The 14,205-nt window shown below is 37.0% G+C and overlaps 1 protein-coding gene across 1 annotated transcript in view; it reads left to right on the top strand.

The window, feature by feature from the left end:
• LOC150091141 (FERM, ARHGEF and pleckstrin domain-containing protein 1-like) overlaps positions 1 to 14,205 on the top strand; it is a 331,643-nt gene that overhangs the window by 233,309 nt on the left and 84,129 nt on the right. Inside the window, exon 8 of the mRNA XM_090387751.1 lies at positions 9,596 to 9,751. Within this exon, the coding sequence (XP_090243877.1) occupies positions 9,596 to 9,751 (156 nt within the window). The remainder of the gene's footprint in view (positions 1 to 9,595; positions 9,752 to 14,205) is intronic.

The raw sequence follows: 14,205 nt of genomic DNA on the forward strand, positions 1-14,205 counted from the left end.
AAATCAAACAGGGAGGGAAGAGAGGGGTAACAAGAGTAAAAATATTGCAGCAGAGAATCTCTAAGATAATTTAGGACATCTAATTATAAGAATAATAAATAATAATTCATTAAATTTTGAAAGCCAATTAAAATAGAAATTTAACGGCACCCCCTCTGAGGGGCACCAGGTCCAAATTTATGTGAAATATCACCAACAGAGATCTAGACCACTACAGTAAAATAAAACAAAATTAACCAAAAATAGACTGACCATTACACCCCATCTCAACAGAGGACCACAAGACCAATAATGGTCAGGGAATTGCTGCATTTTTATCACTAGCCAAATCGCCGCAAAGGTGAGTCGATCGAAAGATAAGTCCGCCACCCAAATCCCAAGATCGAACCACCAATGCAGAGGACTTGAACAGCGGTGGTCCTGATGCAGCGAAAATTAAAAATAGAACAGATACGAGCACTCCAGTGCAAAGCCACACTACTGACAAAAGTAATCTTAACCAGTTTTTTCATTTATATAAACTGGTTAAGATTACTTGTGTCAGTAGTGTGGCTTTGCACTGGAGTGCTCGTATCTGTTCTATTTTTAATTTTCGCTGCATCAGGACCACCGTTGTTCAAGTCCTCTGCATTGGTGGTTTGATCTTGGGATTGGGTGGCGGACTTATCTTTTGATTGCCTCACCTTTGCGGCGATTTAGCTAGCAATCGAAATGTAGCGATTCCCTGACCATTATTGGCCTTGTGGTCCTCTGTTGAGATGGAGCATAATGGTCGGTCTATTTTTGGTTAATTTTGTTTTATTTTACTGTAGTGGTCTAGATCTCTGTTGGTGATATTTCACATAAATTTGGACCTGGTGCCTGTCAGAGGGAGTGCCGTTAAATTTCTATTTTAATTGTCTTTCAAAATTTAATGAATTATTATTTATTATTCTTATAATTAGATGTCCTAAATTATCTTAGAGATTCTCTGCTGCAATATTTTTACTCTTGTTACCCCTCTCTTCCCTCCCTGTTTGGTTTGATTCCTAAGTTTAATTTCAACTATTTTCGCTCTTGTCTAGCCATACTGTTGGCATTATTTTATTTTTTTATTTTTAACTCATTCTAATTTATTTGTACGGTTTTATATATATATAAAAATATATTGTATGTAGAAAGTGTGAAGAAGAAGATTTTTATATAAACTTATTGAATCTACGGTATACACCAGAAGTGAACTCGAGTAAATGGATAAGGAATGTAGCGATATATGGTATGAAAAAGAAAGAGACAGGAAATTAAAAATAAAAATAAGAAATGAAAAGGTGACCAAAATAAGAGTACATTGCAGTGTTTATCACAATTTCAGTGTCAGCAACGTAATCTTATTTTGGTTCCCTTTTCATTTGTTATTTTTATTTTTAATTTCCTGTCTCTTTCTTTTTCATACCATATATTGCTACATTCCTTATCCATTTACTCGAGTTCACTTCTTGTGTATACCGTAGATTCAATAAGTTTATATAGAAATTTTTTTTTTTCACACTTTCTACATACAGTACATTTTTTATATATACAGGTGGCCCCCGCTTAACGCTGATAATTTGTTCCAGAAAAATAGAGCACTAAGTGAATCCGCACTAAGCAAATTGATTTGCTTCAAAACGTCTAATTTAATTTTCAAATTCAGTCTTTTTCTTAACATTTGTAGTCTTTGTACTGCGTCCAGACATTGGTGCTTTTTCATTCTTATCTGCCATTATTAACTCTTTGAAAATGTAACTGCATTGGTTGCATTAATTATGATTCAATGTTCAAGTAAACCGATCGTTACGCACAATGTCTAATACTGTACTGAGTGATGACTAGACTTCGGATAAATGCATATAATGCAAATATTACAAGCAACATACTTGATCATTTTTTAAAATGTTGATCTTGGAACTACGTACCAAGTTGCTGTATTGCAATTAAATTAGCGTGTGAGAAAATTTCACTGAGCATGGGAAAATTTCTCAAGTCAGCGTGGGAAACGTTTTAACGCTGTTTTGCTCTTCATTTTCAAGCTTTCGACTCCATCAAATGAAACGATTTCGTTAAATATGCTAAAAATGCAATCTGTAAAAGAGCGTTATAGTGATTTGTGACAGTGTTATAGTCAGATATGGGTTATAATATAAGAACAGCATTATAGCGAATCAGCATAAAGTGAACCGCTTTGTAACAAGGGCCTGCTGTATATACACATTATCGTTGTAGGGTATGTTTTGCTAATGCAGTGTCCCTGATCCATAATCAGTGTTATCTTCCTTTTCATACTGTCACACTCCACCTTCCACGATTACGTAGCTTCTTAATACAATTATTCTTTTATTATATAGATTTTTTTTTTCATATACAAATGATAGATTGCTGCTTATGAGCAAGAGAAGATGAACAAATTCTTGTGTTAAAACCCAAGAATTTGTTCATCTTCGGCATCAAATGAAATAATTTAGAGAATACATCAGGAGTTATGTTTTTGGGTTTACTTTGAATTCTCAAAAATTTTACTTTTGACTCTTTTTTTATGAAAATCCTAAACATGAGAAGTATTAAAACCTATAGTACTTAGTACTGTGCTTGGATTGGAGGTTGAGAAGATATCTGTTGACATTGGACTTGAACTTCTGTAGAATACGTTTTTCATGAAATACGTATATGAAGGAAGGTTCTTCCAGAAAACAGCAGTTGAATGAATAAACGAGAAAGATAAAAAGTTGGTTCTGTGAGTTTGAAGTTGGACAGTAAATGGATGTTCACTGGTGGTGTCACGTGTTCAGACTGTTTTGATAGGGGGAAAGAGCAGGAATTATAGAAGCCAATTCAGAAAAATTGGAAGTATCTGTAGAAAAGGCATGCAGCAGAAACAGTATGTCTATGAGACAGCTAGTGGAGAGACTCTGTTAGAGATGAGTCATTAATTAACCTAACTGCCCTCTTCTGAATGGAATCTAGAAGCCTGAGAGAGGTTTTTGGGGGCACTGCACCAGATGTGGGAACAGTATTCCACGGTAGGGTGGATTTGTGATTTGTACAGAGTGAACAGCTGTTTGGAAGAAAAGTAACGCCAAGAGCGAAAGAGAAAACCAAGTTTTTTAGATGCAGAGGAAGCAATATTTGTAATGTGCTTGTGCCAAGTGAGATTAGAAGTCAGGGTAATCCCCAAAAGAGATATATCATTTTGCCTAGAAATTGGAGTGTCACCAAAGATAAGCATAGGAGCAGAATAATCCTTTTTGCAAGATATAAGACAAGACTGAGTTTTAGAAGGATTGAAATCTACTAAGTTGTCTTTGCCCCACTGGAGATCGGCATTTAAGGAATTGGTAGTGGATATTCGAGAAGTTGAAGCTGATTGAGCAGGGCAAAAAATAAACTTTTGGGATAGTCAGTTTCTTATAACAAATGCCCTCCCAGTACAGAGAAACTAATTTGCAATACAGTATTAAACAGGCAACAGGAAATGATGCATTTGCATAATCAGATCCTCTCATGTATAGCATCAATAAAAGAGCAATGTCATGTCATCACCTATGTGCCTCTAAGTTTTATGACTTACATAAACAGATACCGTTTATACTTACTGCATTTTTCAGTTTGCTGCAGTATAATAAGATGACACAATGTATACTTTTAAAATAAAGATCAGAAATAACTGAATTAAATAAAACTGAATAATAACTGAATCCTAGAAGAACATACCAACTGTATGGTACTGCACTGCAGAAAATGAAAAAGATCTCAGGGTTGTTGTGCAGATGGGCTGCTAGGATAGCTCATGGGGTTTAGCCAGTGATATACAGGTATTTTGCCAGCAGGGATAAGGAAGTGATTATCCATCCCATTGTACAAGGCAATGGTAAGGCCACATCTTCAGTACTGCATACAGGTCTGGAAGCCTCAGTTTAGGAAGAATGTGGATCTGTTGGAACGGGTATAGAGAAGAGCAATTAAATTAGTGAGTAGGGGAGAACAGAAGGGTGCTCTTACCAGGAAAGGCTTCACTTCTGCAAATTGTAGCATCTGGAGATTAGGAACTTGTGAGGGGATCTGATTGACATTAGCATTAGTAGAGGCATTTGATGCAAGAAAGCAAGCTTATGCAGCATCAGCCAAAAAAAAAAAAAAAAAACCCACTTCCACTTCACCCCTCTGTTCATTCAAAATACCTGTCCAGCTGAGCCTTAAACTTATTTAGGCTATCAACCTCCACCACAAGGGATGGAAGTCTGTTCCACCAACCAACCACCCGCTGGCTAAAGGCAAATTTCCGCACGTCTATCCTACATCTGTCTTTCCTCAATTTGAATTTATGCCCTCTCAGGTGATTTTTCTGAGCTAGAGGAAGAATCCCATCAGCATTGAGCATGCTTAAACCATTCAAGGCTTTATACACCTCTATCAAATCACCTCGCTGGTGCCTAGTCTCCAGACACTGTAATTTGCAAAACTTAAGCCTTTCTTCGTAAGAGCACCCCTTTGTTCCATTCACTAATCTTGTTGCCCTTCTCTGTATTCGTTACAGCAGCTCTACATCCTTCTTGAAATGAGGCCTCCAGACCTGTATACAGTACTCAAGGTCTGGCCTGACCATTGCCTTATACAAGGGAATAATCACCTCCTTATCCCTTCTGGAAAAATTCCTGTATATCATTGACAAGACACCATGAGCTACTCTTGCAGCCCGTCTGCACTGCTCAGAGAACTTCATATCTGCCTGCACAACCACCCCCAAGTCCCTTTCATTCTCTACCACTGTCAGTGTAGTACCACAGAGTTGATACCTTGCTCTGGGGTTGCTGTTTCCCATGTGTAGTACTTTACATTTGTCAATGTTAAACTTCATTTGCCACATCTCAGCCCATCTGCTCAACCTTTCCAGATCCTGTTGCAGCAGGATAGTGTCAGTAGTGTCCTTAACAACCCTGCCAACCTTTGTATCGTCTGCAAACTTGGACATTAAACTTGATATACCATCATCAATATCATTTATAAATACAGAAAACAATAATGGACCCAACACTGAGCCCTGAGGGACTCCACTAATAACATTAGTCCACGATGAGCAGTGTCCATTGATTACCACTCTCTGTCTTCTCCATCTCAACCACCCCTTTATCCATAGCAGCAATTTGCCTCCAATGTCACACTGCTCAAATTTGTGTAGCAGTCTTCCATGTGCAACAGTATCAAAAGCCTTTCTAAGATCCAAGTATATAATATCAAAGTTATTCCCTGCATCCAGTTCTTTTGTGACTGCATCATAGTATCCAATCAAGTTGGTCAGGCAAGACTTCCCCTTAACAAAACCATGCTGTGTCTGAGCTATAACTGAAGTCTTGTCTAAATGATCCTGCAGTGCTTCTTTAACCAGTGCCTCCATTAATTTTCCTGGAACAGAAGTTAAGCTCACAGGTCTATAATTACTTGTGTCAGACTTTGATCCTCCTTTGTGAATTGGGGTCACATTTGCACATTTCCAGTCTATGGGTACCTCCCCTGGGTCCAAGGAAGCTCTCATAATTATGGCTAAGGGTTTGCTTACTTCCTTTGCTGCCTCCTTTAATATAACTGGATAGATCCCATCCACCCCGGGTGCCTTTCTTGTGTTTATCTTCAACAGTTTCTCCTCCACTTTACTCCCAGTTATTTCAAGATTCTGTAGCTTACTGCTAGAGTTGAATACACCTCTGGCATTCCCCTTGCTGAATAACTCCTCATGTGTGAATGTCGATGCAAAATATTCATTTAGTTTGTTAGCTACCTGAGCCCATCAACAGTTGACCCATCAATATCAAGTGGACCAATCTGATTCATCCCCTTCCTTCTAGAGTTTACATAAGTAAAGAACTCTTTGCTGTTTTTCTTTGCATCCCTTGCCAAGGATTTCTCGTAATCTGCCTTCGCCTACCTAACCTCCTTTGTAACTTGGTTGCATATCAACTTGTATCTATTATAGGCTTCTGTGTCATGTGCTAATTTGTAAGTATCCCATGCATTTTTCTTCTCTGCCATATGCCTCATTAGTTCATCTGACATCCATTTTGGCCTAAACCTTGAACAGTATTTCTTAGTTGGTATGTAAAGCCTAGTAGCTTCCAAGATAAGTTCTTTGAATGCTTCCCATTTTGAATTTGCTGTTGGTAACATCATCAGTTGGTCCCACTGTATAGAATTTAAATACTGTCTCAGTCCATCGTAGTCGCCTTTACGGAAGCAATAACCCTTCCCTTTACCCCTAATGGTAGTTACCTCTTTGAGTAAATCCCACTTCAGCACACTGTGATCACTGCCACCTAGTGGTTCATTTATCTGCAGATTCTTAATGCATGAAGAATCACTGCTGATAATCAAATCAAGAGTATTACTCCCTCTAGTTGCCTCCCAAACATGCTGATGTAGAAAACAATCATCCAATAAATCCACAAAAGCCCTGCTAGTGTGTGAGTGACCAGCCCCCAAATTCGAGTCAATATCTGGGAAATTAAAATCTCCCATTATAAGACTCTCTGATTTACTGGCCCACTCTATTTCCCTGTACAGTTCCTTATTATACTCATCAGAGTCATTAGGCCTATAGCACACTCCTACTCTCAATTTTGATCTCCCAATGCTTATGTCACACCAAACTGACTCAACACTGTACTGTCCAGCGATGTCGACTGGCTTCACTTCCTTGGTTTTTATGTGTTTCTTAACTAATAGCATAACCCCTCCCCCCTTCCTATCCTGTCTATCCTTTCTGTAGATGTTGTACTCCCCAAATTGCAATTCTGCATCCCTTATATCTGTATGACACCACGTCTCTGATATCCCAACAATATCTGCCTTTGATGTTTTGAGCAATACCTCAAATTCATCAAATTTATTTACTAAACTCCTAGCATTGGTGTACACGCAAGTATACCTGCACCTGTTTCTATTCTTAGCTACCCTAACACAACCCATGTGTTTACTTGTACCGCAATGGCTCCCAGCAGTCTCTGAAATACCATGCATCTTGTTTTTCAGGCTTCTGCTCATTCTAATAGAAGCAGTGCAAGAATCTCTTTCACCTCTGCCAGTGGCTACTGTCAATCTATTGGTCTTTGTCTCCCCCCAAGCTAGCAGTTTTCCGACCCACCTAACACTGCCTCGATAGCATCAGCAAATATTCTTGCACCCTTTCTATTTAAGTGTATCCCATCCCTGTAGAAGCAATCTCTCCTGTTAACAAGTACAGTCCAGGCTGAAAAAAATTCTACCCCTTGAGCCTTGCACAATCTTTCCAGGGCTGAATTGATCAACAAGGCTCTCATCATATACTCCCTCCTATCGTGTCTGGGCAGAATTGCAGACACTTTCAAATTCAACCCTAATTCTCGGCTTTTGTTCAACAGTGACCTGTACTTGTTAAGTAATTCTGCCGGTCTCCTACTCTTAATATTATTAGTGCCAACGTGTACAACTATATCACCTTTTGTGCCCTTAAAAGATGATATTCGCTCTGCAACGTCATCAACCTTTGCCCCTGGCAGACATACCCTGGTCCTGTTCCACCTATCTTTTTTACAAAGCATGTTCCCCGTTTCCCTGACAATAGAGTCACCAACAACTACCAGCTCGGGACCAGCGCATTCTGCCTTGGGGGTTGCCTCTGTGTCACGCGATGCCCAAGTGCAAGCTCTGGCGTTGATGTGGGCAGCTGAGAGCTTGATGGGCCCCTCAATTTAGTTTGTTCGAGGGCATCCACCCTGTCCTTCAAGCTCTCATATAGGCCCACAAGAACGCCGAGTTGTTGCCTGATAATTTATGCCCTCTCAGGTGATTTTTCTGAGCTAGAGGAAGAATCCCATCAGCATTGAGCATGCTTAAACCATTCAAGGCTTTATACACCTCTATCAGATCACCTTGCTGGTGCCTAGTCTCCAGACACTGTAATTTGCAAAACTTAAGCCTTTCTTCGTAAGAGCACCCCTTTGTTCCATTCACTAATCTTGTTCCCCTTCTCTGTACTCGTTCCAGCAGCTCTACATCCTTCTTGAAATGAGGCCTCCAGACCTGTATACAGTACTCTAGGTGTGGCCTGACCATTGCCTTATACAATGGAATAATCACCTCCTTATCCCTGCTGGAAAAATTCCTGTATATTCAAAAACATGTTTAAGTTTTTGAATGGATTAAGTAAGTTCAGTGCTGGTGGTATCCTTGCTCAGACTACACACATGAGGAAGTATGATTGCAGGATAGATATGTAGACATTTGCCTTCAGCAGGAATAAACTTCCATCTGGTGTTATGTAAGTGTGTAGTTGGATAAATTCAAGGAAGAACTAGAAAACTGTTAAGAGGATGGACAGATGATATTGAAAATGGTGTGTGTGCGTGCATGCTTGTGTGCCTTAGGCTCACTTTCTTGATTCATTTGCCACTACTAATACTAAAAATTAGACAGTGGATGTAATTATGCAGATATTACTATAATGTATCCCTACACATAGGCTTCTGTAGCTGATTGGTCAGGAGTGGAAGTGCAGTAGTACGCGCTCTTTAAGTAGACTGGGGTTAAAATTCCCTGACTGCTAAATACGGTCCATCTGCCAATCCATAGGCGCCTCTGTAGCCAGGTGGGAAGGAGCAGCAGGGCGTAGCACACGCTTCTTGATTAGACCGGGGTTCGAGCCCGTCACCACCAAATATGGAGCATGCGGAAAGGTCAACGAATGACCACCGCACCGGAGCAATATGGCCTTAGTTGCTAATGCTCCTAAAAACCAAATAACAACATAACATCTGCCAATCCACAGTGGACCAGCGTGGCAGATTAGGGTCCATTTTCCTCAACATGAATTGTTTGAGGAGGCTTCCATCCTGAACTTAATTGATAATGGCTGCAGTTTATCTTTTTTTACTTACCCCTACACAAAATTCAATATATAACTGTAAAAAAAGGGGTCAACTTATATGCAAATATGTGCACTCAACGCAAAAAATTGAATTAAGCTTAAATGTTGAAATATATGGTAGATTTGACTGCATAGGTTTAAACTAAGAGATGACGGGTGGCTTTTGTTGTTCTTTAATTGAGAATGTATATTTTTTATATTTAAATTTAAATAAATGTTATTTGTACCCAAGTTTTTCATATGGTAGAATGTAACTGTAAATATACTGATATCCCAATGTGGATAGTTCATTGTTATCAAAAATAATGCTTGCATTGTGGTCTTCGCTGACCTTCATTTATATTAATTAAAAAATGTAATATTTTAAATTATTAAATTTAATATATACCCACAGATAGATGTTAATACATTTTCCACTAAAAATAATTACGGTATCTTTACTCCTTTTAAAATCTAACAGTCGGTCAGTGGGATTTCTGGTTATGGTTTTGAATCATATCCAGCTATTATAGTTTAAGAAAAAAAAGTTTCCTGCATACTTTTAATGATATTTAAAAATAAATATCCTCTTTATCACAAGTGAAGTTTAAAATATTGATCTACAGGTGGCAAGAAACATTTTTTAATGTCTCTTGACTGAATAACTGAATTCTAGATTAAAACATTAAAACCCTATTCTTATTATAGGATCATGAAGGAGTGCCCCTTAATTTGGCAGTTGCTCATATGGGTGTGTTAGTATTTCAGAATTTCACCAAAATTAACACATTTTCTTGGGCAAAAATTCGCAAACTTAGTTTCAAGAGAAAGCGCTTTCTGATCAAACTCCATCCAGAAGGTTATGTAAGTACTTAAAATCTAACAAATTTTTATATAATTTTATATAATTTAACCTAGCAGCGATAGCACCTGTTCGGAAATAGTAATAGATTAGTCATATAGTGCAAGGAGGCTACAGGCTTTTCAAGCAGATAAGCAAATACAAATTATATGCATCCCTCCTAATATAGATAACTATCCAGTTGACTTTTGAATTTATTCAAACTGCCAACCTCAAACTACCTGTGAGGGCAACTTGTTCCAGCAATCAACAATTCACTGGCTAAAAGAAAACTTAATAATCTAATCTAAACCTCAACCCCTGTAATTTTAATTTATGGCCCCTAGTTCTGGAATTCTTTATAACGATGAAAATTCCATCATTACCATCATTCATTTTACTAATTCTTCTCAGAACCTTATAAATCTCAATCAGGTCACCTGGTTGCCAAACTCTGTAGCTCACTTAACTGAAGTCTTTTCTAGTATGGTCGTCCTTTTTCCAATCTCACCATTTAAGTTGCCCATCTTTGGCCTCTTTCAAGAAGCTCTGATGAGGTCTCCATATTTGAACACAGTGTTCCAAATATGGTCTTACAATTGCCTTATACAGTGGAATTAGACCTCCCTATCTCTACAGGATAACATTCAATAAATCATCGATAGGACACCACGGGCTTTTCTGATTGCCTCTCTGCGCTGCTCAGAAAGCTCCATATCTGTACGTATCATAATTCCCAGATCCCTTTCTTTCTCCACTGTTTTGTAATTTAACTCCACCAAGTGTATTATTTATTTTGGGGTTGCTATTCCCCAAGTAACTTTGCATTTTGCTGCATTAAAACATAGCTGCCACTTCTCTGACCATCTTTGAAATCTGTTCAAGACATCCTGAAGGAGTGCTGCTTGTCACTGATCATTAATGACTCTACCAATCTTTACATCATCTGCAAACTTGGACAACACGCCTTCTATCCCTTTGTCGATGTCATTTATGAAAATGAAATTGGAGGATTACCTGATAGGTGCCCAACTTTCTTTTGTTATTTCTAGAAAATACATTGGGTTTATTTGAATTCTCCTTAAATAATGCCAATATTTCATCTTTTCATAATGAATTGTAATACTTATTGTATGTACTTTTTAAGTTTTAATAAAAATAAATAATTTTAAAACATGCTAATGTGTTTTACACTTTTTTTTTCAAAAAAATAATAATTCTGCTGAAAATTACAAAAATGCATTTTCCTGTTTAAAATACTGTTAAATGTGCAAAATTTCAAGCATATACATATATTTCAGCTTAATATATATATAAACAGTATTAAAAAATGAAAAAAATGTATATATATTTGGCATTATGAGTTATTTTCATGTCAGGTTTATTTAAAAATTATTTCAAGTTTGGCATGCTTAGCTGCATGTGAAATTTTAAATTACATATGTACTTCCTGCAGAATGTCTGTCCTGAGAGAATATAGAGTTTCATGTTCTCATCTTAGTCACATGGAAACAATAATAAATCTTTCAAAAACAACTAAAGTAAGACTGTAAGTATTTATTGAACTAATCCAAAAAGAAAAACAAGTAACCTGAAACTACAAACAAACAGTGTTGGGGCTTGTTTGGTACCATGCCACTCTTCAAGCAAAAAAAGTCAAACAGTTGTAGATGGTGACAGATTTCCTGACAGGTTCTTGCATACAGTTCCTGCATGATAACTGTAAAAAAAAAAAAAAAAAAAAGACCTTCAGAAACTATTACAATAAAAGTTTGTTTGTATTTAGGAAGGTAAAAAAAATTTTGGATTTTTAATCATTATTTAATGGTTAACATGGGAACATTATTTTTGAGGGTCTGCTGTCAGACAACACACCACCATCACCAAGTTAGATATAATGGACATTCTTTTTCAAACTTACTTTCTATCCTTTAAACTAACTGTTTGGCTTGCTTTTAAAATTTGTATAAACTCATGTAAAATAGTATATCTGATCTGTTTTGATCCTGAGAAAAAATCTTGTTTTTTCATAATTTTAATTTTTTCATAAGTAGCCAACTTTGATTATCAATGAGATACAATGTGTAATGAAGTATATTTCTGTTTAAGAAGTCATCCCTTTGACAGCTGTCTCAGTAGTACTTCCACCTCATGAGAGAGTTGGTAGACATTGACACCAAAATACTGAAAAAAAAGGGCCTGAGCTAACTAAATTATTTTTAATGCCACGGAAAACTATTTTTGTGAAATTCATGTGATATTCATCTCTTTTTTAATTTGCACTGTTTTCTAATAATCATGATTGAAAGCTGACAGCATAACTTACACATACAGAGCTGTTGTCATTCTTAATCACAGACTGCAAGCCTTAACTCGGCAACTTAACTACTTCTTCTGGAAACTCCCTAAAATAAGTTAATATTGGCCAGAGAAATTTTTTAGGATATTGAATGAGGTGAAAGACCAAATTTTTATTTCTAAGGTAATACACTGTTAAGAAGATAATGTTTCATAGAATGGGAGGCAGTATAATTTTTGGGCTTGGGTAAAGAAAGGCTGCGTGAGAACGACGAGAAACGTCGGATAACTTACGCGGAAAATTAGCTTCCCGATACGGCACTCTAGTGCTGCTCGGTCTGGAGGATATATTGATTGACAGGTAGGCGTGGCAAACAATGAAATGATTGGTGATGGGCGCAACAGATGACAAGCTACTGTGTAGTCATTGGTTGGCATTATGATGTGTATTTACCTACCAGTAAAGAACGGTGCATAATGGTTTTGTAATGAACGGTGAACAGGTAATAGTAGCGATGAATCTTTTAAAGATGGAAGAAATTTCCCCGTGAGTGTCATTGAAAATAAAAGTACAGTAATAAAAAAGTAATATTTTATTAATAAACAATTTATGTGCTAGTCCACTCATGATTCTAAAGAAAAAAGGTTAGATTACCCCTCCATTTCGGGAGAGGTTCAAGCTCCCATGGGATTCAAGTGGAGGTAACCTGACCTTTTTTCACTGTTAGGGCATATTATTGAACAAGAAAATAAAAATAGTCATAAAAAAATTTATTTTTTTATGAATGTATTTCTAAATATGACTGATTCTAAAGAAAAAAGGTTAGGTTACCCCTCCATTTCGGGAGGGGTTCAAGCTCCCATGGGATTCAAGTCGAGGTAACCTGACCTTTTTTCACCATTACAGTAAATGTTAGGGCATGTGCGATTAGGACAAATTACCATTAGTGCTGCTACATTGATACTAAACCGATTTTATCATGTGTTGTGTTCGCACACCAATCAGAGCACGTCGTTTGCCACGCCTACCTGTCAATCAGTATATCGTTCTCGACTTTGCTCCAGACCGATAACACCTACCGTCTGTTTACCGAGTGAGCAGCGCTAGAGTGCCGTATCGGCTAACTAATTTTACGCGTAAGTTATCCGACGTTTCTCATCGTTCTCATGCAGGCTTTCTTTACCTTCGCCAATTTTTGTTTCTAAAATAACACACTGCAATCATAATCTTTCACATGACAGTCGTTGCCAGTGCCTTGTACTGTCTTTGCTTTCTTCTGCTTGAATTTCTCAATTACATGTTTCTCCTTTCACAAATTTCGATAACCTTACCTTAACATAATAACAATGTTATAGATTATTGAAATTGACAAAAGTATGAAACAAGTATAAATTGATTTCATTTGTTCCATGTGATAATAAAGCATTATTACCCTGTGCTTCTGCTGCTTTCTTCTTTATTCATTTCTTGATTGTGGGCTTCTCCTTTTGCAAATTTACATAATCTAACTTTATTACAATAACACTTATGTATGGTTACATTATGGAAATTGATCATAGCACCGTCATAAATAAAAGAAAATTTTATTCAATAATAAGATGCTGCTTTCTTCAGAGCTCTCTGGCAAAACTTTTCGATCATCAGTGTCCTCCATATAAAAGCTGCATAGTAATCACACATCAGATTCATCTGCCACTGGTTCTTACTAACAATGACTGGCAGCTCATATTTTCATCATATTGTCAGGCACACATTTAACATTATTCAGAATTTATGATCTTTAAATACATAAGCCTATTTAATAATGTCTTTTTAATATAATTGTCTATTTAATAAATAATATTTAATAAATTTAATAATTGGTCTATTTAATAAATTGGGTGACCTGACCTTTTAGATAATCTAACATTATTAAATAAGGTTAGGTACCTGAAATTTTTTTTTTTTTTTTTTTTTATGTAAACCCCAAACATGAGCGGTATTAGAACCTATAGTACTTAGTACCATGCTGGGTTAGAGGTTGAGAAGGCGAAAGAAAATATTTGTTGACATTGGAGACTTCTGTAGACTGAAATTTTCAGGAAATACGTATGAAGGAATGAATAAATGAGGAAGATAAAAAGTTGGTTCTGTGAGTTTGAAGTTGGACAGTAAATGGATGTTGGCTGGTGGCTGCAC

Source organism: Mastigoproctus giganteus, chromosome 1, assembly GCF_048544385.1.
Source record: "Mastigoproctus giganteus isolate SK-2022 chromosome 1, ASM4854438v1, whole genome shotgun sequence".
Lineage (NCBI taxonomy): Eukaryota > Metazoa > Arthropoda > Arachnida > Uropygi > Thelyphonidae > Mastigoproctus > Mastigoproctus giganteus.